At 42.4% G+C, this 23,246-nt stretch overlaps 1 protein-coding gene across 2 annotated transcripts in view; it reads left to right on the top strand.

Moving 5' to 3' along the window:
- CRYL1 (crystallin lambda 1) overlaps nucleotides 1-23,246 on the top strand; it is a 216,504-nt gene that overhangs the window by 25,297 nt on the left and 167,961 nt on the right. The window contains exon 2 of one of the 2 annotated variants that reach the window (XM_069759097.1): nucleotides 15,114-15,221. The exons of the other annotated variant lie outside the window; for it this stretch is intronic. Coding sequence (XP_069615198.1) covers nucleotides 15,114-15,221 — 108 coding nt within the window. The remainder of the gene's footprint in view (nucleotides 1-15,113; nucleotides 15,222-23,246) is intronic. 2 annotated transcript variants of the gene reach the window in all.

The raw sequence follows: 23,246 nt of genomic DNA, 5'->3' as shown, positions 1-23,246 counted from the left end.
GCTCTAACCTGGGTATAGTGTGCTCTGGTTGTGGTGCGAGTTTGGCCTTTCCCATGATGAAACCAATGTGGCACTGACATTTGGAGTCTACAGTTTTGAGGTAGGCAACAGCGGCAATTGCTTTGACAGAAGCATCTGCAAATACGTACAGTCTTTGGCTCTGTATCTCAGTAGATGGCACAGGGGTGTATGGTCTTGGCATATGCAAGTTGGAGAGTGCCGCTAACGAGTTCTTCCACTTTTCCCACTGGATCCTCTTATCAGGTGGCAGAGGTGCATCCCAGTCAGATGTTTCCCTAGTTAAGTCTCTTAGTCGGGCCTTGCCTTGTATAGTAACAGGAGCTGCGAAACCCAAGGGGTCGTACAGACTGTTGATGGTAGACAGGACGCCTCTACGTGTGAAAGGCCTTTCTTCCTGGCTGACCTGAAAGGTGAAAGTGTCTGATTGTAGATTCCAGAGAAGCCCGAGGCTGCGTTGCATTGGTGCGGGGTCTGACCCCAGGTCCAGGTCTCTGAGACCATTACATAGGTCTTGAGAAGGGAACGCTTCCATGAGTTCTTGGCTGTTTGAGGCTATTTTATGAAGCCTAAGGTTCGAGCAGGCAAGCATGTCCTGAGCTCTCCTGAGATGACTGATGGCAGTCTCATTTGAAGGCATGGCTTTTAGACAGTCGTCGACATAAAAGTCCTTTTCTATGAATTGTCTGACATCTGCTCCGTATTCTGGTTCTCCTTCCTGAGCTGACCTTTTGAGTCCGTAAATGGCGACTGCAGGTGAAGGACTGTTGCCAAAGATGTGCACTCTCATGCGATACTCTGTGACTTCTTTAGTAGGATCATTGTCTCTGTACCAGTAGAATCTTAGGAAGTTCCTGTCTCTCTCTCTCACAAGGAAACAATGGAACATTTGCTGGATGTCAGCGATGAAGGCAATGGAATCCTTACGGAAGCGCATAAGTACACCCAGTAGTTTGTTATTGAGGTCTGGTCCTGTCAGCAGAACGCCATTCAGGGAGACATCATTAAATTTAGCACTGGAATCAAACACGACTCTGATCTGGCCTGGTTTCTTAGGGTGGTATACTCTGAACATGGGTAGGAACCAGCATTCTTCAGAGTCTTTGAGAGTGGGAGCTAGTTCTGCGTGACGGTTTTCAAAAATCTTTGACATGAAGGAGAAAAAGTGATCTTTCATCTCTGGTTTCTTTTGCAGATTACGAATGAGAGAGGAGAAACGTTGTAATGCCTGATTTCTGCTGTTCGGTAGACGTGGTCTGTGGGTTTTGAAGGGAAGAGGTGCGACCCAGCTGTTGGTCTCATCTTTAACGAGTCCCTTGTCCATTACCTCTAAGAACAACTTGTCCTCTACCGACATTGCCACTTGGTTGTCCTGCTTAGTTCTCTGGAAGACTGTGCCCCCTAACTGATCCTCATAGCTTCCCGACACTATACTGCTGTCGTGAGTAAAGTCTATTAAATGATCAGGTAGTTGGATGCTGTGTGGCAGTTCCCTGACATGGAACTCATTGTTACAAGGTTGAAACAGAGATGGACGTCCTTTCTCCAATGTATTTGTCAGCATGCTTGTCACAGAAGATGGGGCGTGCATGCGTCCCAAGCATACGTTGCCAATTATGACCCATCCTAGGTCTAGCCTTTGGGCATAGGGAGCATTGTGGAGTCCGTTGATATGACGTCTCACTTTATGAACCTGTAGGATATCTCTCCCCAACAGCAGAATTATCTGGGCCTGATGGTCGAGTTTCGGTATGAGGTGTGCTATTTGTTTTAAGTGAGCGTGATGGATTGCTACATCTGGCGTAGGGATTTCAGATCTGTTGTCTGGGATCTGGTTACATTCGATGATCGTAGGTAGTGGTAGGCAGAATTGTCCGTCTAAAGACTCGATCTGGTAGTCAGTAGCTTTCCTGCCTGCTGTTGTCACAGTACCTGCACACGTCTTTAAGGAGTAGGGAGTGCTTGGCCCTTTGATGTTGAATAGGTCAAAGAACGTTGATCTAGCCAAGGATCGATTACTTTGGTCATCTAAGATAGCATACAGTCTTACAGCTTGGTCTCTATGGCCCTTCGGGTATACTTTGACGAGGCATATTTTTGAACAGGACCTACTGTCTATTGTCCCTTTGCAGACCTCGGTGCATTGTGAAGTGATCTCTGGCATAGCTGTATCAGTGTTCCTTTCCTCCCCGCCATGCTCACTGTCAGCTGGCGTGTTTTGTGTACTCCATGGAGCTGGGCCAGGGTGTAGAGCGGTGTTATGATCTGTGGTGCCACATTCTGTGCATTTTACACTGACCTTGCAATCCTTGGCGAGATGAGCTGTGGACGAGCAGCACTTGTAGCAGATACCGTTTTCTTTCAGGAAGCTTCTGCGATCTGGCATAGATTTTCCTCTGAAGGCTCTGCATTTCAGGAGAGGATGAGGCTTCTGATGAAGTTGGCACTGCTTGTCAGGGTCCTGCACCTTTGTCTCTGATTGGGAGCAGCCAGCAGACCTGTAATTAGAACCTGGAGAAGAAACATAAGTCTTGTGTACTTCCACAGATGTTCTGCGTGGATTTGCAGGTGGTGACGGTGTGGCATATGGTATTGCAAAGTCAAAGCTGGGATCGTTTCTAATTCTTGCTTGTTGGTGTATGAAGTCAACAAAAACGGAGAAGGGAGGGAATGGAACGCTGTGTTTGTATTTGTACGTGGAACCATGTGTGAGCCACCTCTCCTGTAGATTGTAGGGCAACTTCTGGACTATAGGGTTAACACCTCTGGCTGTGTCGAGAAATGCAAGTCCCTGTAGGTCGTCCTCGTATTTGGCAACTTGGACTTCCTTTAGCAAGTCGCTTAGCTCTCTAAGTTTCTGGAGACCTTTGTTAGATATTTTAGGAAAGTCATCGATTCTTTTGAACAAGGCTCTTTCTATTACTTCTGCTGAGCCGTAACACTCATCCAGCCTTTTCCAGATCTCTTTGAGGCCAGTCTCAGGGCGGTTTATATTATTAATGTCTCTGATCCTTACTGCATGTTTGACTGACTCTTCTCCCAGGTATTTGACTAACAGGTCTATCTCTTCCCTGTGTTGTAGCCCCAAGTCTCTAATGACATTTTGGAAGGAAGCTTTCCAAGCTCTGTAACCTTCAGCTCGGTCAGTGAATTTCATGAGTCCCTTGGCAACAAGTTCACGTCGTGTGAAGAACTTGGCAAATTCCGTCGTGAACCGGTTGTCAGCAGAGTATACTGGTGATGGGTCGCCCTGATAGTGATGTGAGGTGCGTTCGTACCTGTTAGTGTCCTCATGGTGGCGCCAGCCGGTGTCGTATTGCTTCGGCCTGATGTACGGTGCGTCAGCAGGGTGATCCACGTTGGTTACCTGATGAGGGGCAAGGTAGTCATTAGCAGAGTTGTTTTGCCTCACATTTTCGAGTTTGTTTCTGTCCTGAGCCTCGTGACGACTCTCGCTCACTTCGCTGGAGGTGTCGTATTCTGGTTTTGGTACTGGTTCAGGGTAATAGTTTGGATCAGGAAGGTCATTAACATACTGAGATGTGCGTTGTGGTGAGTCTTGCAGTGGAAACTCCAGACTCGACGTACTGCTTTGGCTATGCAGCTTGGGATTTTGCGCGGCTTCTAGCGATTCTGCTTCGGCAAGGGCTGCGGCAGCTTCCCTTTTTGCTGCTAGGCTTTCTAAGGCGGCATCCACACGTGCCTTCTCTAACTGCGACTTTCTCTTTTGATCGTCTCTCTCTAAGCGCGACCTTCTCTTTTGATCGGCTCTCTAAGCGCGACCTTCTCTCTTGATCGGCTCTCTCTTCATCTATGCGTGCTTTTTCTAATTTAAGTTGCATCTCTTGATCAGCAAAGCTCGCTCGTATTTTGGCAGCTTCAGCATTTGCGCGGGCAATGGCGACAGCGCTGCTGATGGATGTTGTCTTTGAGGAGACGGAAGTAACAGATCTTGTCCTATGCGATTTGTGAGACATGGTGTCTTGGGAAAGTGCTTGGCTGTGCAGAGATTGCTGTAGCTGTATTTAGTCTCTGAGTAGCCGGTGACTTGAATCCCACTAGTTGGATGGCTGCCGTTTCACTGTTCTGTCCTCACTAGCTGAGGCAGGCTCATACGTAGCTATACAGTCAGCTAATCCGCTATACCGGGGTCCAATAAGGAGACTGTGGTTGAGTCTGTGCTTTATTAAACGTAGTGGTATATTGATGCGGTGAAACTGTGAACAATGATATACATAGAATCAGTGCATGGCATAGAACAGATACATAATACACATGATATACATTATGCATAACATTTAGAAAGCTAGTGACTAAACTGGGAGTACAACTGGTTAAACTAAGCTAATATAGAGCAGGAATATCTATATGAAGCATAAAGACATACCGGCAATGCAATCGCAAGGGGGATGAAGTGAAGCGTCTTTCCTTGAAGGCAAACCGAAGAAAGTGAAAGGAAAAAATGGAGGGAAATGGAGGCTGAGCTACCATAATGCATTGCAAAGGAGGAGGAGAATCAGACATGGATAATACAAAAACAAGATTGAACTGCCAACATAACTCTGACCGCTAGAGGGAGCCAAAGCACTAAAAATAAAGATATGAACATCCATACTGAGAAACCTGCAATTACGCAAACAGATAATCAGGGTAACAATATTAGATGGCGGAGACAGAACAGTACCATTAATTAGGTCCGCCAGAGGGCTGCTTTTGTGGCACAGATAGGGGGATAAACTATCAGTAGTAGCCCATGATGCCCAGGAATGCCCTGACCTGCTTTTTTGAGAGAGGTTGTGGCCAACTCTGGATTTCATCAACTTTATTTATTTGGGGCTTGATTTCACCCTTGCCTATAACATAGCCCAAGTATTTGGATTCCTCCATCCCCATTGCACATTTCGTCAGGTTTATGATAAAACCCTGACTCCCTTAGAGCAACAAGTTTTGCCTGTACTTTGCTCAGATTGCTTCCCCAATCCTGGCTGAAGATCACAATGTCATCCAGGTAGGCCACAGCATACTTTTTGTGGGGGGCTAGCAACAGGTCCATGGCTCTCTGAAAGGTGTTACCAAACAGCACAGTGAGTATCTGTAGCCCTATATACCGACCCACTCACTGATTCCAAGATTGTAGACAACTGTGATGCTAATTAGTGGACACACCGCGATTTAACATGTGCCTTTTGTCACATTATTTTCAGGGGTACCATCATTTCAGTCCAGGCCTATTTCATGAATTTTATTTTATGTTTTTAAATTCTGTAGAAGCATGGTTGAAAAGCAATGTCTGGCTTTCATTTTTTCATTTTCTTAAATGTTTTATTTATTACTAGATGGCAGCCCGATTCTAAAGAATCGGGAGTCTAGAATCCATATATACTTTATTTATTCAAATGTAAGAAAAATACAATTAATAAATAATAGTAAGAAAGAACAAAAATAATAGGCAGTATATGGAGAAAACACCAAACAAAAGTTCAAAATTGGTGTGAAAATGTCACTGAACCACTTCACAACTAAATATATATAGTTTTGGTAAATGGTATTATCATTTTTTTGACGAAATTCGGCAGGAGCTTGAAGAGCAACGTCACTGGGCCCGCCTCCACGCAGTAGAAACTTGCTGTGAGGTAAAAATTCAAAAATCACACCAAAATGGCGGGCGGAGTGTGTCACAGTACGGCACGTTTCTGATTGGTCGCTCGCAGCAGGCGGCAACCAATCAGACACTGGACACTGTTGACGTCACTTATCTCCGGACATTAGCTCCGGACATTAGCTCCGGACAAAGCCACGGAAGTTGGCACAAATTGCAGGAAGTAGTATTCTAGGCAATTATATATTAGATTACTTTTGTCAGATTCAAGTTATTTCTGTGACCATTGTGGGTTTTTCTGTCATTAAACGAGGGGTACCAATAATTTTGACTACGTGTGTAACTGATCAACATCACTCCCAACCATCATTTTCCCAGCGCTTCCATACACATGAGGCCGGTGTCACACTGACATTTTAAACGGCCGAGTGCAATGCCATAAAAAAATCGCATTGCACTCGTACCAATGTTATGCTATGGGGCAGCTTCCACCAGCTGACTTTTTGTCGGCCGTTTTCCTCGGTCCGAGACAATCGCAGCATGCTGCGATTGTCTTAGACCGAGGAAAACTCTCGGCTCACTCGCACCCATATAAGCCTATGGGTGCGAGTGAGACAGCGCACAGCACTCGGATATCATCCGAGTGATGTGCGTTATAAGCGGACCCCAGCAATGGAGGAGATGGAGAAATTAATTTCTCTGCCTCCTCCGCAGCGCCGCTCCGATCCTCCCTGTGCGAGCAGGAGCCGAGTGTCATTAGCATATCGCGTCCGATGATCTCGCATCGGATGCAATACGTCAGTGTGACCCCGGCCTTAGACCATTGATCAGACCTGTCGATATCGGACAACATAAATCTAATGTATATGTCCATCTCTAGGCCCTGATTCATCATTTTCTATTTATCCTGCTTTTTTATCTATTTTTTTTGTGCTTTGTGCCTTTTTTTTTGCTTGCCCACAATTCATCATTCTATTTGCGCCTTTTTTTAAGTTTATTTTATACTAGATGGCAGCCCGATTCTAAAGAATCGGGAGTCTAGAATCCATATATACTTTATTTATTCAAATGTAAGAATAATACAATTAATAAATAATAGTAAGAAAGAACAAAAAATGGCTGCACTCACCAGCTCTTGACAATTCTTGTTAGCTCTGTGTCATTAGTATCCTTACTATTAGAGCTCATGTTGGCTAAGCTAAACAGCTTTAAGCGTGGTGGTGGCAAACAACAGGTTAATAAGAGGCAGTGTCAGGTAGTAGGAAAATAGCCAGTTAATAATAGGCAATAGTTCTTTGCAGGAATGCAGATATTAATAAATAGGCAGTTTATATTGCAGAGAAATTGCTGGGCAATAATGGACAATGTCCTTATGTGGCAAATAATAGAGCAATATACCCAATGTGGCAAAGAAGAGGTTAATAAACGGCAGTCTCTCAGTATAACAGTCAGTGAATAATAGGCAGTATATGGAGAAAACACCAAACAAAAGTTCAAAATTGGTGTGAAAATGTCACTGAACCACTTCACAACTAAATATATATAGTTTTGGTAAATGGTATTATCATTTTTTTGACGAAATTCGGCAAATATAAGGGTTGGGGGTCACTTGGGAAATAGCGATCACAAAATAATAAGTTTTCATGTATCCTTTAAAAAGATGTGTAGTAGAGGGGTTACAAGGACACTAAACTTCAGGAGGGCAAATTTCCAACGGATGAGAGAGGATCTTGGTGCAATTAACTGGGACGATATCCTGAGACACAAAAATACACAAAGAAAATGGGAGACGTTTATTAGCATCCTGGATAGGACCTGTGCACAGTATATACCGTATGGGAATAAACATACTAGAAATAGGAGGAAACCAATATGGCTAAATAGAGTTGTAAGGGGCGCAATAAGTGACAAAAAGAAAGCATTTAGAGAATTAAAGGAAGTAGGTAGTGAGGAGGCATTAAATAAATACAGAAAATTAAATAAATTCTGTAAAAAGCAAATCAAGGCAGCAAAGATTGAGACAGAGAGACTCATTGCCAGAGAGAGTAAAAATAATCCTAAAATATTCTTTAACTACATAAATAGTAAGAAACTAAAAAATGATAGTGTTGGCCCCCTTAAAAATAGTCTGGGTGAGATGGTGGATGAGGATGAGGAAAAAGCCAATATGCTAAATGACTTTTTTTCATCAGTATTTACACAAGAAAATCCCATGGCAGACAAAATGTCTAGTGATAAAAATTCCCAATTAAATGTCACCTGCTTAACCCAGCAGGAAGTGCGGCGGCGTCTAAACATCACTAAAATTGACAAATCTCCGGGCCCGGATGGGATACACCCTCGAGTACTGCAGGAATTAAGTACAGTCATTGATAGACCATTATTTTTAATCTTTAAAGACTCCATAATAACAGGGTCTGTGCCGCAGGACTGGCGTATAGCAAATGTGGTGCCAATATTCAAAAAGGGAACAAAAACTGAACTCGGAAATTATAGGCCAGTAAGCTTAACCTCTACTGTGGGTAAAATCCTGGAGGGCATTCTAAGGGACGCTATACTGGAGTATCTGAAGAGGAATAACCTCATGACCCAGTATCAGCACGGGTTTACTAGGGACCGTTCATGTCAGACTAATTTGATCAGTTTCTATGAAGAGGTAAGTTCCGGATTGGACCAAGGGAACCCAGTGGATGTAGTGTATATGGACTTTTCAAAAGCTTTTGATACGGTGCCACACAAAAGGTTGATACATAAAATGAGAATAATGGGGATAGGGGAAAATATGTGCAAGTGGGTTGAGAGCTGGCTCAGGGATAGGAAACAAAGGGTGGTTATTAATGGAGCACACTCGGACTGGGTAGCGGTTAGCAGTGGGGTACCACAGGGGTCAGTATTGGGCCCTCTACTTTTTAACATATTTATTAATGACCTTGTAGGGGGCATTCAGAGTAGAATTTCAATATTTGCAGATGACACTAAACTCTGCAGGGTAATCAATACAGAGGAGGACAATTTTATATTACAGGATGATTTATGTAAACTAGAAGCTTGGGCTGATAAATGGCAAATGAGCTTTAATGGGGATAAATGTAAGGTCATGCACTTGGGTAGAAGTAATAAGATGTATAATTATGTGCTTAATTCTAAAACTCTGGGCAAAACCGTCAATGAAAAAGACCTGGGTGTATGGGTGGATGACAAACTTAAATTCAGTGGCCAGTGTCAGGCAGCGGCTACAAAGGCAAATAAAATAATGGGATGCATTAAAAGAGGCATAGATGCTCATGAGGAGAATATAATTTTACCTCTATACAAGTCACTAGTTCGACCACACTTAGAATACTGTGCACAGTTCTGGTCTCCGGTGTTTAAGAAAGACATAGCTGAACTGGAGCGGGTGCAGAGAAGAGCGACCAAGGTTATTAGAGGACTGGGGGGTCTGCAATACCAAGATAGGTTATTACACTTGGGGCTATTTAGTTTGGAAAAACGAAGACTAAGGGGTGATCTTATGTTAATGTATAAATATATGAGGGGACAGTACAAAGACCTTTCTGATGATCTTTTTAATCATAGACCTGAAACAGGGACAAGGGGGCATCCTCTGCGGTTGGAGGAAAAAAGGTTTAAGCATAATAACAGACGCGGATTCTTTACTGTAAGAGCAGTGAGACTATGGAACTCTCTGCCGTATGATGTTGTAATGAGTGATTCATTACTTAAATTTAAGAGGGGACTGGATACCTTTCTGGAAAAGTATAATGTTACAGGGTATATACACTAGATTCCTTGATAGGGCGTTGATCCAGGGAACTAGTCTGATTGCCGTATGTGGAGTCGGGAAGGAATTTTTTTCCCCAATGTGGAGCTTACTCTTTGCCACATGGGTTTTTTTTGCCTTCCTCTGGATCAACATGTTAGGGCATGTTAGGTTAGGCTATGGGTTGAACTAGATGGACATATAGTCTTCCTTCAACCTTAATAACTATGTAACTATGTAAGGAGCTTGAAGAGCAACGTCACTGGGCCCGCCTCCACGCAGTAGAAACTTGCTGTGAGGTAAAAATTCAAAAATCACACCAAAATGGCGGGCGGAGTGTGTCACAGTACGGCACGTTTCTGATTGGTCGCTCGCAGCAGGCGGCAACCAATCAGACACTGGACACTGTTGACGTCACTTATCTCCGGACATTAGCTCCGGACATTAGCTCCGGACATTAGCTCCGGACAAAGCCACGGAAGTTGGCACAAATTGCAGGAAGTAGTATTCTAGGCAATTATATATTAGATTACTTTTGTCAGATTCAAGTTATTTCTGTGACCATTGTGGGTTTTTCTGTCATTAAACGAGGGGTACCAATAATTTTGACTACGTGTGTAACTGATCAACATCACTCCCAACCATCATTTTCCCAGCGCTTCCATACACATGAGGCCGGTGTCACACTGACGTTTTAAACGGCCGAGTGGAATGCCATAAAAAAATCGCATTGCACTCGTACCAATGTTATGCTATGGGGCAGCTTCCACCAGCTGACTTTTTGTCGGCCGTTTTCCTCGGTCCGAGACAATCGCAGCACGCTGCGATTGTCTTAGACCGAGGAAAACTCTCGGCTCACTCGCACCCATATAAGCCTATGGGTGCGAGTGAGACAGCGCACAGCACTCGGATATCATCCGAGTGATGTGCGTTATAAGCGGACCCCAGCAATGGAGGAGATGGAGAAATTAATTTCTCTGCCTCCTCCGCAGCGCCGCTCCGATCCTCCCTGTGCGAGCAGGAGCCGAGTGTCATTAGCATATCGCGTCCGATGATCTCGCATCGGATGCAATACGTCAGTGTGACCCCGGCCTTAGACCATTAACATAGTAACATAGTTAGTAAGGCCGAAAAAAGACATTTGTCCATCCAGTTCAGCCTATATTCCATCATAATAAATACCCAGATCTACGTCCTTCTACAGAACCTAATAATTGTATGATACAATATTGTTCTGCTCCAGGAAGACATCAAGGCCTCTCTTGATAGTAACATTGATCAGACCTGTCGATATCGGACAACATAAATCTAATGTATATGTCCATCTCTAGGCCCTGATTCATCATTTTCTATTTATCCTGCTTTTTTATCTATTTTTTTTGTGCTTTGTGCCTTTTTTTTTGCTTGCCCACAATTCATCATTCTATTTGCGCCTTTTTTTAAGTTTATTTTATACTAGATGGCAGCCCGATTCTAAAGAATCGGGAGTCTAGAATCCATATATACTTTATTTATTCAAATGTAAGAATAATACAATTAATAAATAATAGTAAGAAAGAACAAAAAATGGCTGCACTCACCAGCTCTTGACAATTCTTGTTAGCTCTGTGTCATTAGTATCCTTACTATTAGAGCTCATGTTGGCTAAGCTAAACAGCTTTAAGCGTGGTGGTGGCAAACAACAGGTTAATAAGAGGCAGTGTCAGGTAGTAGGAAAATAGCCAGTTAATAATAGGCAATAGTTCTTTGCAGGAATGCAGATATTAATAAATAGGCAGTTTATATTGCAGAGAAATTGCTGGGCAATAATGGACAATGTCCTTATGTGGCAAATAATAGAGCAATATACCCAATGTGGCAAAGAAGAGGTTAATAAACGGCAGTCTCTCAGTATAACAGTCAGTGAATAATAGGCAGTATATGGAGAAAACACCAAACAAAAGTTCAAAATTGGTGTGAAAATGTCACTGAACCACTTCACAACTAAATATATATAGTTTTGGTAAATGGTATTATCATTTTTTTGACGAAATTCGGCAAATATAAGGGTTGGGGGTCACTTGGGAAATAGCGATCACAAAATAATAAGTTTTCATGTATCCTTTAAAAAGATGTGTAGTAGAGGGGTTACAAGGACACTAAACTTCAGGAGGGCAAATTTCCAACGGATGAGAGAGGATCTTGGTGCAATTAACTGGGACGATATCCTGAGACACAAAAATACACAAAGAAAATGGGAGACGTTTATTAGCATCCTGGATAGGACCTGTGCACAGTATATACCGTATGGGAATAAACATACTAGAAATAGGAGGAAACCAATATGGCTAAATAGAGTTGTAAGGGGCGCAATAAGTGACAAAAAGAAAGCATTTAGAGAATTAAAGGAAGTAGGTAGTGAGGAGGCATTAAATAAATACAGAAAATTAAATAAATTCTGTAAAAAGCAAATCAAGGCAGCAAAGATTGAGACAGAGAGACTCATTGCCAGAGAGAGTAAAAATAATCCTAAAATATTCTTTAACTACATAAATAGTAAGAAACTAAAAAATGATAGTGTTGGCCCCCTTAAAAATAGTCTGGGTGAGATGGTGGATGAGGATGAGGAAAAAGCCAATATGCTAAATGACTTTTTTTCATCAGTATTTACACAAGAAAATCCCATGGCAGACAAAATGTCTAGTGATAAAAATTCCCAATTAAATGTCACCTGCTTAACCCAGCAGGAAGTGCGGCGGCGTCTAAACATCACTAAAATTGACAAATCTCCGGGCCCGGATGGGATACACCCTCGAGTACTGCAGGAATTAAGTACAGTCATTGATAGACCATTATTTTTAATCTTTAAAGACTCCATAATAACAGGGTCTGTGCCGCAGGACTGGCGTATAGCAAATGTGGTGCCAATATTCAAAAAGGGAACAAAAACTGAACTCGGAAATTATAGGCCAGTAAGCTTAACCTCTACTGTGGGTAAAATCCTGGAGGGCATTCTAAGGGACGCTATACTGGAGTATCTGAAGAGGAATAACCTCATGACCCAGTATCAGCACGGGTTTACTAGGGACCGTTCATGTCAGACTAATTTGATCAGTTTCTATGAAGAGGTAAGTTCCGGATTGGACCAAGGGAACCCAGTGGATGTAGTGTATATGGACTTTTCAAAAGCTTTTGATACGGTGCCACACAAAAGGTTGATACATAAAATGAGAATAATGGGGATAGGGGAAAATATGTGCAAGTGGGTTGAGAGCTGGCTCAGGGATAGGAAACAAAGGGTGGTTATTAATGGAGCACACTCGGACTGGGTAGCGGTTAGCAGTGGGGTACCACAGGGGTCAGTATTGGGCCCTCTACTTTTTAACATATTTATTAATGACCTTGTAGGGGGCATTCAGAGTAGAATTTCAATATTTGCAGATGACACTAAACTCTGCAGGGTAATCAATACAGAGGAGGACAATTTTATATTACAGGATGATTTATGTAAACTAGAAGCTTGGGCTGATAAATGGCAAATGAGCTTTAATGGGGATAAATGTAAGGTCATGCACTTGGGTAGAAGTAATAAGATGTATAATTATGTGCTTAATTCTAAAACTCTGGGCAAAACCGTCAATGAAAAAGACCTGGGTGTATGGGTGGATGACAAACTTAAATTCAGTGGCCAGTGTCAGGCAGCGGCTACAAAGGCAAATAAAATAATGGGATGCATTAAAAGAGGCATAGATGCTCATGAGGAGAATATAATTTTACCTCTATACAAGTCACTAGTTCGACCACACTTAGAATACTGTGCACAGTTCTGGTCTCCGGTGTTTAAGAAAGACATAGCTGAACTGGAGCGGGTGCAGAGAAGAGCGACCAAGGTTATTAGAGGACTGGGGGGTCTGCAATACCAAGATAGGTTATTACACTTGGGGCTATTTAGTTTGGAAAAACGAAGACTAAGGGGTGATCTTATGTTAATGTATAAATATATGAGGGGACAGTACAAAGACCTTTCTGATGATCTTTTTAATCATAGACCTGAAACAGGGACAAGGGGGCATCCTCTGCGGTTGGAGGAAAAAAGGTTTAAGCATAATAACAGACGCGGATTCTTTACTGTAAGAGCAGTGAGACTATGGAACTCTCTGCCGTATGATGTTGTAATGAGTGATTCATTACTTAAATTTAAGAGGGGACTGGATACCTTTCTGGAAAAGTATAATGTTACAGGGTATATACACTAGATTCCTTGATAGGGCATTGATCCAGGGAACTAGTCTGATTGCCGTATGTGGAGTCGGGAAGGAATTTTTTTCCCCAATGTGGAGCTTACTCTTTGCCACATGGGTTTTTTTTGCCTTCCTCTGGATCAACATGTTAGGGCATGTTAGGTTAGGCTATGGGTTGAACTAGATGGACATATAGTCTTCCTTCAACCTTAATAACTATGTAACTATGTAACTATGTAAGGATCTTGAAGAGCAACGTCACTGGGCCCGCCTCCACGCAGTAGAAACTTGCTGTGAGGTAAAAATTCAAAAATCACACCAAAATGGCGGGCGGAGTGTGTCACAGTACGGCACGTTTCTGATTGGTCGCTCGCAGCAGGCGGCAACCAATCAGACACTGGACACTGTTGACGTCACTTATCTCCGGACATTAGCTCCGGACATTAGCTCCGGACATTAGCTCTGCACATTAGCTCCGGACATTAGCTCCGGACATTAGCTCCGGACAAAGCCACGGAAGTTGGCACAAATTGCAGGAAGTAGTATTCTAGGCAATTAATCTCCGGACATTAGCTCCGGACATTAGCTCCGGACATTAGCTCCGGACAAAGCCACGGAAGTTGGCACAAATTGCAGGAAGTAGTATTCTAGGCAATTAATCTCCGGACATTAGCTCCGGACATTAGCTCCGGACATTAGCTCCGGACAAAGCCACGGAAGTTGGCACAAATTGCAGGAAGTAGTATTCTAGGCAATTATATATTAGATGTGCGCGCCTGTGTTTTTTTTTTTTTGTTTTTTTTTTCATTTACCACTTTATGGACGGAGTTTAGCGATTCCAGATTTTTACAGCTGATTCTTTATGAAAATTTTCAAAATTTGGTGCAACTCCACTCTAGTATCCCCCCTGGAGTGATTTTCTGCCCATTAAGCAAAATTTCCCTTTTTTTTTTTTGCAACATTGTGAAAAAGATGTGATTTATTACTCAAAAAGTTGCCCAAAAAAATGACAGGGAAAAAAGCACATTTTTGACTTTGCACAAAATCCGTGAACTACGTGTGACATTTTCATGTACTTCAGTGAAAACCACAAGACAAAAAAGAAAAATAACCAAAAAAAAAAACCCTGCAAAGGATGAATCAAGGCCTATGTGAATTTCAAACTCCTGAAACTCGTATACAAAACATGTCCGATTTTTATGAATCAGTTTTTATTAATCAGTTTTTATGAATCTGAGAAACAATATCTGCAGTGTAAATTGACGAGAACTGCGAGCAGGAGATCTGCAGCATGTCAATTTATTCCGCAGATGGCAGTGTGATGCAAAGGATGAAATTAGAGGTTTCCCCTGTACCTTCACAATGATTTCCAGTGGTAAATACTGCTGTGGGTTTTTTCTGCTGGACATCCACTGTGGGACTTCTCTTATAAATAGGTTCAATGGGAACATAGACTTAACATAAGTCCAAAATTAATGAAATATATGAAAATTCTTACTTTTTTTTTTTTTTTCAGTGGTCTTATTGGTCGCAGCTGGGCCATGGTGTTTGCAAGCGGTGGCTTTAAAGTCAGACTGTATGATATTGTGAAAGAACAAGTCGCTGCCGCTCTGGAGGATATACGGTATGATAGAATTTTGGATTTTATAAATACTAGAGACAGACTTTGCTTGTCATAACTCAAATAAACAGGGGTGTTGTATTACTACAGTATATGGATGAGTTATCCTTATGTAGGTAGTCATTATCGGATTGGTGGTAATCCATGTCAAATTAGTGGGGGTCCGCTTGTAGGGTGGTTACCTCCTAAAGAGAGCCTGCTTTCTTCCCCTTGGAAGAGGCCAGTTACAAAGTGTTAACGTATGTCTGTGGAACTGTTAACTAAAACGGAATGGGATATTCCTTTTCACTAAGATTAGTAAAGTTTTATAACTTTTAGAGGACAGTATGTCATGTCATTTCATCTCACCTTTACCCCCTTCACGACCGGGCGATTTTTTTAAATTTTTTTTCTCTTCTTTCTCGATTTTCCTCCCCCTCTTCCAAGAACCATGACTTTTATTTTTCCTTCCACATAACAGTATGAGGGCTTGATTTTTGCTAGAAGAGTTGTACTTTTAAATGACACCATTAATTTTATCATGTGATGCACTGGAAAGCAGGAAAAAAATTCCCAGTGTGTTGAAATTGCAAAAAATTTAAATTTCACAATAGTCTTTTGTTTTGTTTTTTTTATTTACCGTGTTCAATATACGGTAAAACTGACCTGGCATTATGATTGTCCAGGTCATTATGAGTACACTGATACCAAACATGTATATTTTGTTTTATTTAAGTGGTGAAAAAAAAATCCTAAATTTGTAAAAAAAAATGTATTTTGTCACCATTTTCCTAGAGCCGTAACATTTCCATTTTCTGGGATCTTGGGCTGTGTGATGACTTATTTTTTGTTCCCTGAGTTGACATTTTTGCTGATAACATTTTGGGGTAGATACGATGTTTTGATTGCCTCTTATTGCAAAAAATGTAATTCTGTCATTTAGATTTTTTCGCTACGCCATTTACCGACCAGATACATTTATTTTATACTTTGATAGATCGGACTTTTTCCAACGTGTGATACCAAATATGTGTAATTTTTATAGTTTTATTTTTAATGGGGCAAATTGGGGATGATTTGAACTTTTGTGTTCCACTAAATCAGACCCTCAAAAGTATATGTTGAAAGAAAAATAAAAAAGTTATAGCTCTTGGAAAATGGTGAGGAGAAAATTAAAGCGCAAAAAGCCATGGGCAAGGTACTCGTCTCTTACGCCCTGGCATGATACATGAAGATGGGGATCCTGGCTGGGTGTGTGGGGTTCATCTATGGGGGCACTACACCCTTGCAGGCCGCATGATGCCGGTGACAAAGCATTTCATTGCAAAAAGCACATCGGATCTGGTGGTGGGTCCCCAGTCGTCATCTTTGAGATACAGTACCTTATCACTATGTACTCTTCTGTTGTTTGAAACTGTTTGTATTCCTTGCATTCCCTTTTGCATACTGAAGTGCAGGGCCGGACTGGCCATTTGGCAATTCTGGCAAATGCCAGAAGGGCCTGTCTGGTTGTGGGCTGCCTTGTAACATAACATAGTAACATAGTTAGTAAGGCCGAAAAAAGACATTTGTCCATCCAGTTCAGCCTATATTCCATCATAATAAATCCCCAGATCTACGTCCTTCTACAGAACCTAATAATTGTATGATACAATATTGTTCTGCTCCAGGAAGACATCCAGGCCTCTCTTGAACCCCTCGACTGAGTTCGCCATCACCACCTCCTCAGGCAAGCAATTCCAGATTCTCACTGCCTTAACAGTAAAGAATCCTCTTCTATGTTGGTGGAAAAACCTTCTCTCCTCCAGATGCAAAGAATGCCCCCTTGTGCCCGTCACCTTTCTTGGTATAAACAGATCCTCAGCGAGATATTTGTATTGTCCCCTTATATACTTATACATGGTTATTAGATCGCCCCTCAGTCATCTTTTTTCTAGACTAAATAATCCTAATTTCGCTAATCTATCTGGGTATTGTAGTTCTCCCATCCCCTTTATTAATTTTGTTGCCCTCCTTTGTACTCTCTCTAGTTCCATTATATCCTTCCTGAGCACCGGTGCCCAAAACTGGACACAGTACTCCATGTGCGGTCTAACTAGGGATTTGTACAGAGGCAGTATAATGCTCTCATCATGTGTATCCAGACCTCTTTTAATGCACCCCATGATCCTGTTTGCCTTGGCAGCTGCTGCCTGGCACTGGCTGCTCCAGGTAAGTTTATCATTAACTAGGATCCCCAAGTCCTTCTCCCTGTCAGATTTACCCAGTGGTTTCCCGTTCAGTGTGTAATGGTGATATTGATTCCTTCTTCCCATGTGTATAACCTTACATTTATCATTGTTAAACCTCATCTGCCACCTTTCAGTCCAAGTTTCCAACTTATCCAGATCCATCTGTAGCAGAATACTATCTTCTCTTGTATTAACTGCTTTACATAGTTTTGTATCATCTGCAAATATTGATATTTTACTGTGTAAACCTTCTACCAGATCATTAATGAATATGTTGAAGAGAACAGGTCCCAATACCGACCCCTGCGGTACCCCACTGGTCACAGCGACCCAGTTAGAGACTATACCATTTATAACCACCCTCTGCTTTCTATCACTAAGCCAGTTACTAACCCATTTACACACATTTTCCCCCAGACCAAGCATTCTCATTTTGTGTACCAACCTCTTGTGCGGCACGGTATCAAACGCTTTGGAAAAATCGAGATATACCACGTCCAATGACTCACCGTGGTCCAGCCTATAGCTTACCTCTTCATAAAAACTGATTAGATTGGTTTGACAGGAGCAATTTCTCATAAACCCATGCTGATATGGAGTTAGACAGTTATTCTCATTGAGATAATCCAGAATAACATCCCTCAGAAACCCTTCAAATATTTTACCAACAATAGAGGTTAGACTTACTGGCCTATAATTTCCAGGTTCACTTTTAGAGCCCTTTTTGAATATTGGCACCACATTTGCTATGCACCAGTCCTGCGGAACAGACCCCGTCGCTATAGAGTCCCTAAAAATAAGAAATAATGGTTTATCTATTACATTACTTAGTTCTCTTAGTACTCGTGGGAGTATGCCATCCTGACCCGGAGATTTATCTATTTTAATCTTTCTTAGCCGGTTTTGCACCTCTTCTTGGGTTAGATTGGTGACCCTTAATATAGGGTTTTCATTGTTTCTTGGGATTTCACCTAGCATTTCATTTTCCACCGTGAATACCGTGGAGAAGAAGGTGTTTAATATGTTAGCTTTTTCCTCGTCATCTACAACCATTCTTTCCTCACTATTTTTTAAGGCGCCTACATTTTCAGTTTTTATTCTTTTACTATTGATATAGTTGAAGAACAGTTTGGGGTTAGTTTTACTCTCCTTAGCAATGTGCTTCTCTGTTTCCTTTTTGGCAGCTTTAATTAGTTTTTTAGATAAAGTATTTTTCTCCCTATAGTTTTTTAGAGCTTCAATGGTGCCATCCTGCTTTAGTAGTGCAAATGCATTCTTTTTACTGTTAATTGCCTGTCTTACTTCTTTGTTTAGCCACATTGGGTTTTTCCTATTTCTAGTCCTTTTATTCCCACAAGGTATAAACCGCTTACAGTGCCTATTTAGGATGTTCTTAAACATTTTCCATTTATTATCTGTATTCTTATTTCTGAGGATATTGTCCCAGTCTACCAGATTAAGGGCATCTCTAAGCTGGTCAAACTTTGCCTTCCTAAAGTTCAGTGTTTTTGTGACTCCCTGACAAGTCCCCCTAGTGAAAGACAGGTGAAACTGTACAATATTGTGGTCGCTATTTCCTAGATGCCCAACCACCTGCAGATTTGTTATTCTGTCAGGTCTATTAGATAGTATTAGGTCTAAAAGTGCTGCTCCTCTGGTTGGATTCTGCACCAATTGTGAAAGATAATTTTTCTTGGTTATTAGCAGAAACCTGTTGCCTTTATGGGTTTCACAGGTTTCTGTTTCCCAGTTAATATCCGGGTAGTTAAAGTCCCCCATAACCAGGACCTCATTATAGGTTGCAGCTTCATCTATCTGCTTTAGAAGTAGACTTTCCATGGTTTCTGTTATATTTGTGCGCTATGTTGTTAACAGAATCAATGTTCTCAAGACACCCATACTGTTAACAGTTGTGACGGAGCACAAAGCCGATCACTCTGTCGCTTACCTCAGCATGCCGTGGGTATCATTACAAATATTGGTCTTGTAGTAAATCTTCCTTTCCCTCATCCAGGGTAATATTAGTTATATATCCCATCTGGTTATTGGGGACGGTGACACCATGGGCCTGTGTGATTTCAAATGCCAGGGCTGAATTTCGGCCCCAGTCCGTACCTGCTGAAGTGACAGCCTTATATCTTGCTAATATCTTGTTTAACACATGGCAACTTAGCCCTCTACAACTCCACTAAAACCCTGATGTGAAGCTGCCAGCTCTGTATGAACACACCTAATGCTAAGTATCTTTCACATTACGTCTTTAATCCCTTGATATACGTGAATTGGCAACTTTAACTGCACCATTTATTGATTACCCTAATCCCTTCCTTGGGATTAAATCTATGTACTAGAGTCCATGCGAATACGTCATATTAATACTTTTTGAGTACTTGTTTGTGTTTACATACTGTCTGGGTGTACCCACTTCTTTCCTGTAACCTGTGGTGCTCTCGTTTTTACATATTGTTTTTAATGTGTATAATAAACTTTATACTTCTTAACTATTTATACCCAGGCCATCTGTAAAGTTTTCTCTTTGGTGGTTTTAACATTAACTTGGTGAGCACTATATACAATAGATAGCAGGTGCCTAACTTCACAAACATTTGAAAGGGGTTCAGGGCCGGTGGCTCTGGTCCGGAACTGAGTGAGTTCTTTTTGCCTTGAAGCCCCTCTTCTAAACAGAAATGTGACGTGAGTGTGGTGTGCTGTGAAATTATTTCTGTACTCACTTGTAGTTTGGGAGTCCTTGTTACCTCCCCATCTGTGGGACTGGATTCAGCTGCACACGTGACAGGAGACCATAGGTCCAGTTCAACAGGTTCGATTTTACTGTGCAATTTGGATTTATGCGGTTGCGGCACACATAGTGAGACAGAATCCCCTCAGGATGATAGTACACTGGAACATCAGTCCTTGACTCCGTTCTGCTAAACCTGCTCCTGCTTCAACTTCTCCTGTTGGGATCAGGGACCTTCCATCCAGCATAACAGCTTTCCTGAGACCTACCATCTTTCCCTCTTGCTGTGTCCTGACCGACATCTTCCTCACAGGGAGAATAGCGACATGGCACCCAATGCCTCTTCTGGGCCCTAGGCACGAGACTGCCCCAGGATCTGCACAAGACTTCAGATGTGCCCTCATACTGTTTGGAGACTTGGTACTGACAGGACCCCACCGCAGCTGCTGATGTATCACTGCCTTGAAACCTGTCAAACACTGTCACTGTTGAGCACTTCCTCTAATTGAACTTTCCTCCAGTAGCACCTGACTCTCAACTAGAAGCAACTATCTGATTTAACCCCCCTCCAGTGTGTGGGTTAATCCCAAGCTGTTAACTATATAGTATCCTAAATGATGCAAACTATATCCCTATCCTTGTAATAGTTCCCCTAATGGACAGAGCCCCCTAATTCCTGGGAACGGCCTTGAGGTAGAACCTCCAGGAAACATAAACTATATAACCATAAAACATTCATGTTTATCACTGCTCACATTAACATTTCTTCACCAGACGTTGTCTTCTACCCACCTACACGTTTCCTTTACAATATGGAGCATCTTCACACACATTCTCTCTACTTCCAAGCTTACTTGTTTCTGCTCCAAGTTATTCGGTCTTCACCACAACCCAGTACAGTACTACAGTCCCCTATATACCCTTAAGAGGCCCCATATAGTCTCCCTATGATCAGCAGGAGACCTGTTGTGAATTCTGTGGCAGAGCTCCCTCCTGTGGTCACAAGTGGTACTTCGGCTGATTCTCTCTGTGAGCTTCTGTTGGTGGAGGGAAGTGGTACTGCGGCTTCTGAGTTTCCTCCCTCAGGTGATCTGGTGAGGTCGTTAGGTGCTTCTCTACTTAACTCCACCTAATGCTTTGATCCTGGCTTCCTGTCAATGTTCCAGTGTTGGACTTGCTTTTCCCTGGATCATTCCTGTGGCCTGCTGCTCTGCATAGCTAAGTTCTTCTTTGCTATTTGTTTGCTATTTTTTCTGTCCAGCTTGTCTAATTTGTTGCTGGAAGCTCTGGGACGCAAAGGGTGTACCTCCGTGCCGTTAGTTCGGTACGGAGGGTCTTTTTGCCCCCTTTGCGTGGTGTTCTTTAGGGTTTTGTGTAGACCGCAAAGTTACCTTTTCTAACCTCGATCTGTTAAGAAAGTCGGGCCTCACTTTGCTGAATCTATTTCATCTCTACGTTTGTCTTTTCATCTTAACTGACAGTCATTATATGTGGGGGGCTGCCTTTTCCTTTGGGGTATTTCTCTGAGGCAAGGTAGGCTTATTTTCTATCTTCAGGCTAGTTAGTTTCTCAGGCTGTGCCGAGTTGCATAGGCAGAGTTAGGCGCAATCCACGGCTGCCTCTAGTGTTGTTTGGAGAGGATTAGGGATTGCGGTCTGCAGAGTTCCCACGTCTCAGAGCTCGTTCTATGATTTTGGGTTATTGTCAGATCACTGTATGTGCTCTGACCGCTATGTCCATTGTAGTACTGAATTGCCTTTCATAACAGTACAGGAAGCTCAAAGTACTAATGATTCTCAATAGAGGGAAAAAAGAAGTTCTGAGACCATTTTTTTTTCTTTGCACTGTGTTTTGCCTTTTTTTTCCCCTAGACATTTGGGTGGTTCAGTACACAGGTGTAGCGATGGACATTAGAAGTCTGTCTTCATTTGTGGATCAACTCTCGGCAAGAGTACAAAAGATTCAAGACACTATTGATCAGAAAGATATGTTGGAACCAAGAATTCCTATTCCTGATTTGTTTTTTGGAGATAGAACTAAGTTTCTGAGTTTCAAAAATAATTGTAAATTATTTCTGGCCTTGAAACCTCGCTCCTCTGGTGATCCAGTTCAACAGGTTTTGATTGTTATTTCTTTTTTGCGCGGCGACCCCCAGGACTGGGCATTTTCTCTTGTGCCAGGAGATCCTGCATTGAGTAATATCGATGCGTTTTTCCTGGCGCTCGGATTGCTGTACGATGAACCTAATTCAGTGGATCAGGCAGAGAAAAATTTGCTGGCTCTTTGTCAGGGTCAGGATGAGATAGAGGTATATTGTCAGAAATTTAGAAAGTGGTCCGTGCTCACTCAATGGAATGAATCTGCGCTGGCAGCTATTTTCAGAAAGGGTCTCTCTGAAGCCCTTAAGGATGTCATGGTGGGATTTCCTATGCCTGCTGGTTTGAATGAGTCTATGTCTTTGGCCATTCAGATCGGTCGACGCTTGCGTGAGCGTAAATCTGTGCACCATTTGGCGGTATTACCTGAGCTTAAACCTGAGCCTATGCAGTGCGATAGGACTTTGACCAGAGTTAAACGGCAAGAACACAGATGTCTGAATGGGCTGTGTTTCTACTGTGGTGATTCCACTCATGCTATCTCTGATTGTCCTAAGCGCACTAAGCGGTTCGCTAGGTCTGCCACCATTGGTACGGTACAGTCAAAATTTCTTCTGTCCGTTACCTTGATCTGCTCTTTGTCATCGTATTCTGTCATGGCATTTGTGGATTCAGGCGCTGCCCTGAATTTGATGGACTTGGAGTATGCTAGGCGTTGTGGGTTTCTCTTAGAGCCCTTGCAGTGTCCTATTCCATTGAGAGGAATTGATGCCACGCCTTTGGCCAAGAATAAGCCTCAATACTGGACCCAGCTGACCATGTGCATGGCTCCTGCACATCAGGAGGTTATTCGCTTTCTGGTGTTGCATAATCTGCATGATGTGGTCGTGTTGGGGTTGCCATGGCTACAAGCCCATAATCCAGTATTAGATTGGAAATCCATGTCGGTGTCCAGCTGGGGTTGTCAGGGGGTACATGGTGA

This window comes from Ranitomeya imitator, chromosome 3, assembly GCF_032444005.1.
Source record: "Ranitomeya imitator isolate aRanImi1 chromosome 3, aRanImi1.pri, whole genome shotgun sequence".
Classification (NCBI taxonomy): domain Eukaryota; kingdom Metazoa; phylum Chordata; class Amphibia; order Anura; family Dendrobatidae; genus Ranitomeya; species Ranitomeya imitator.
This window is presented reverse-complemented; position numbering and strand designations above follow the sequence as displayed.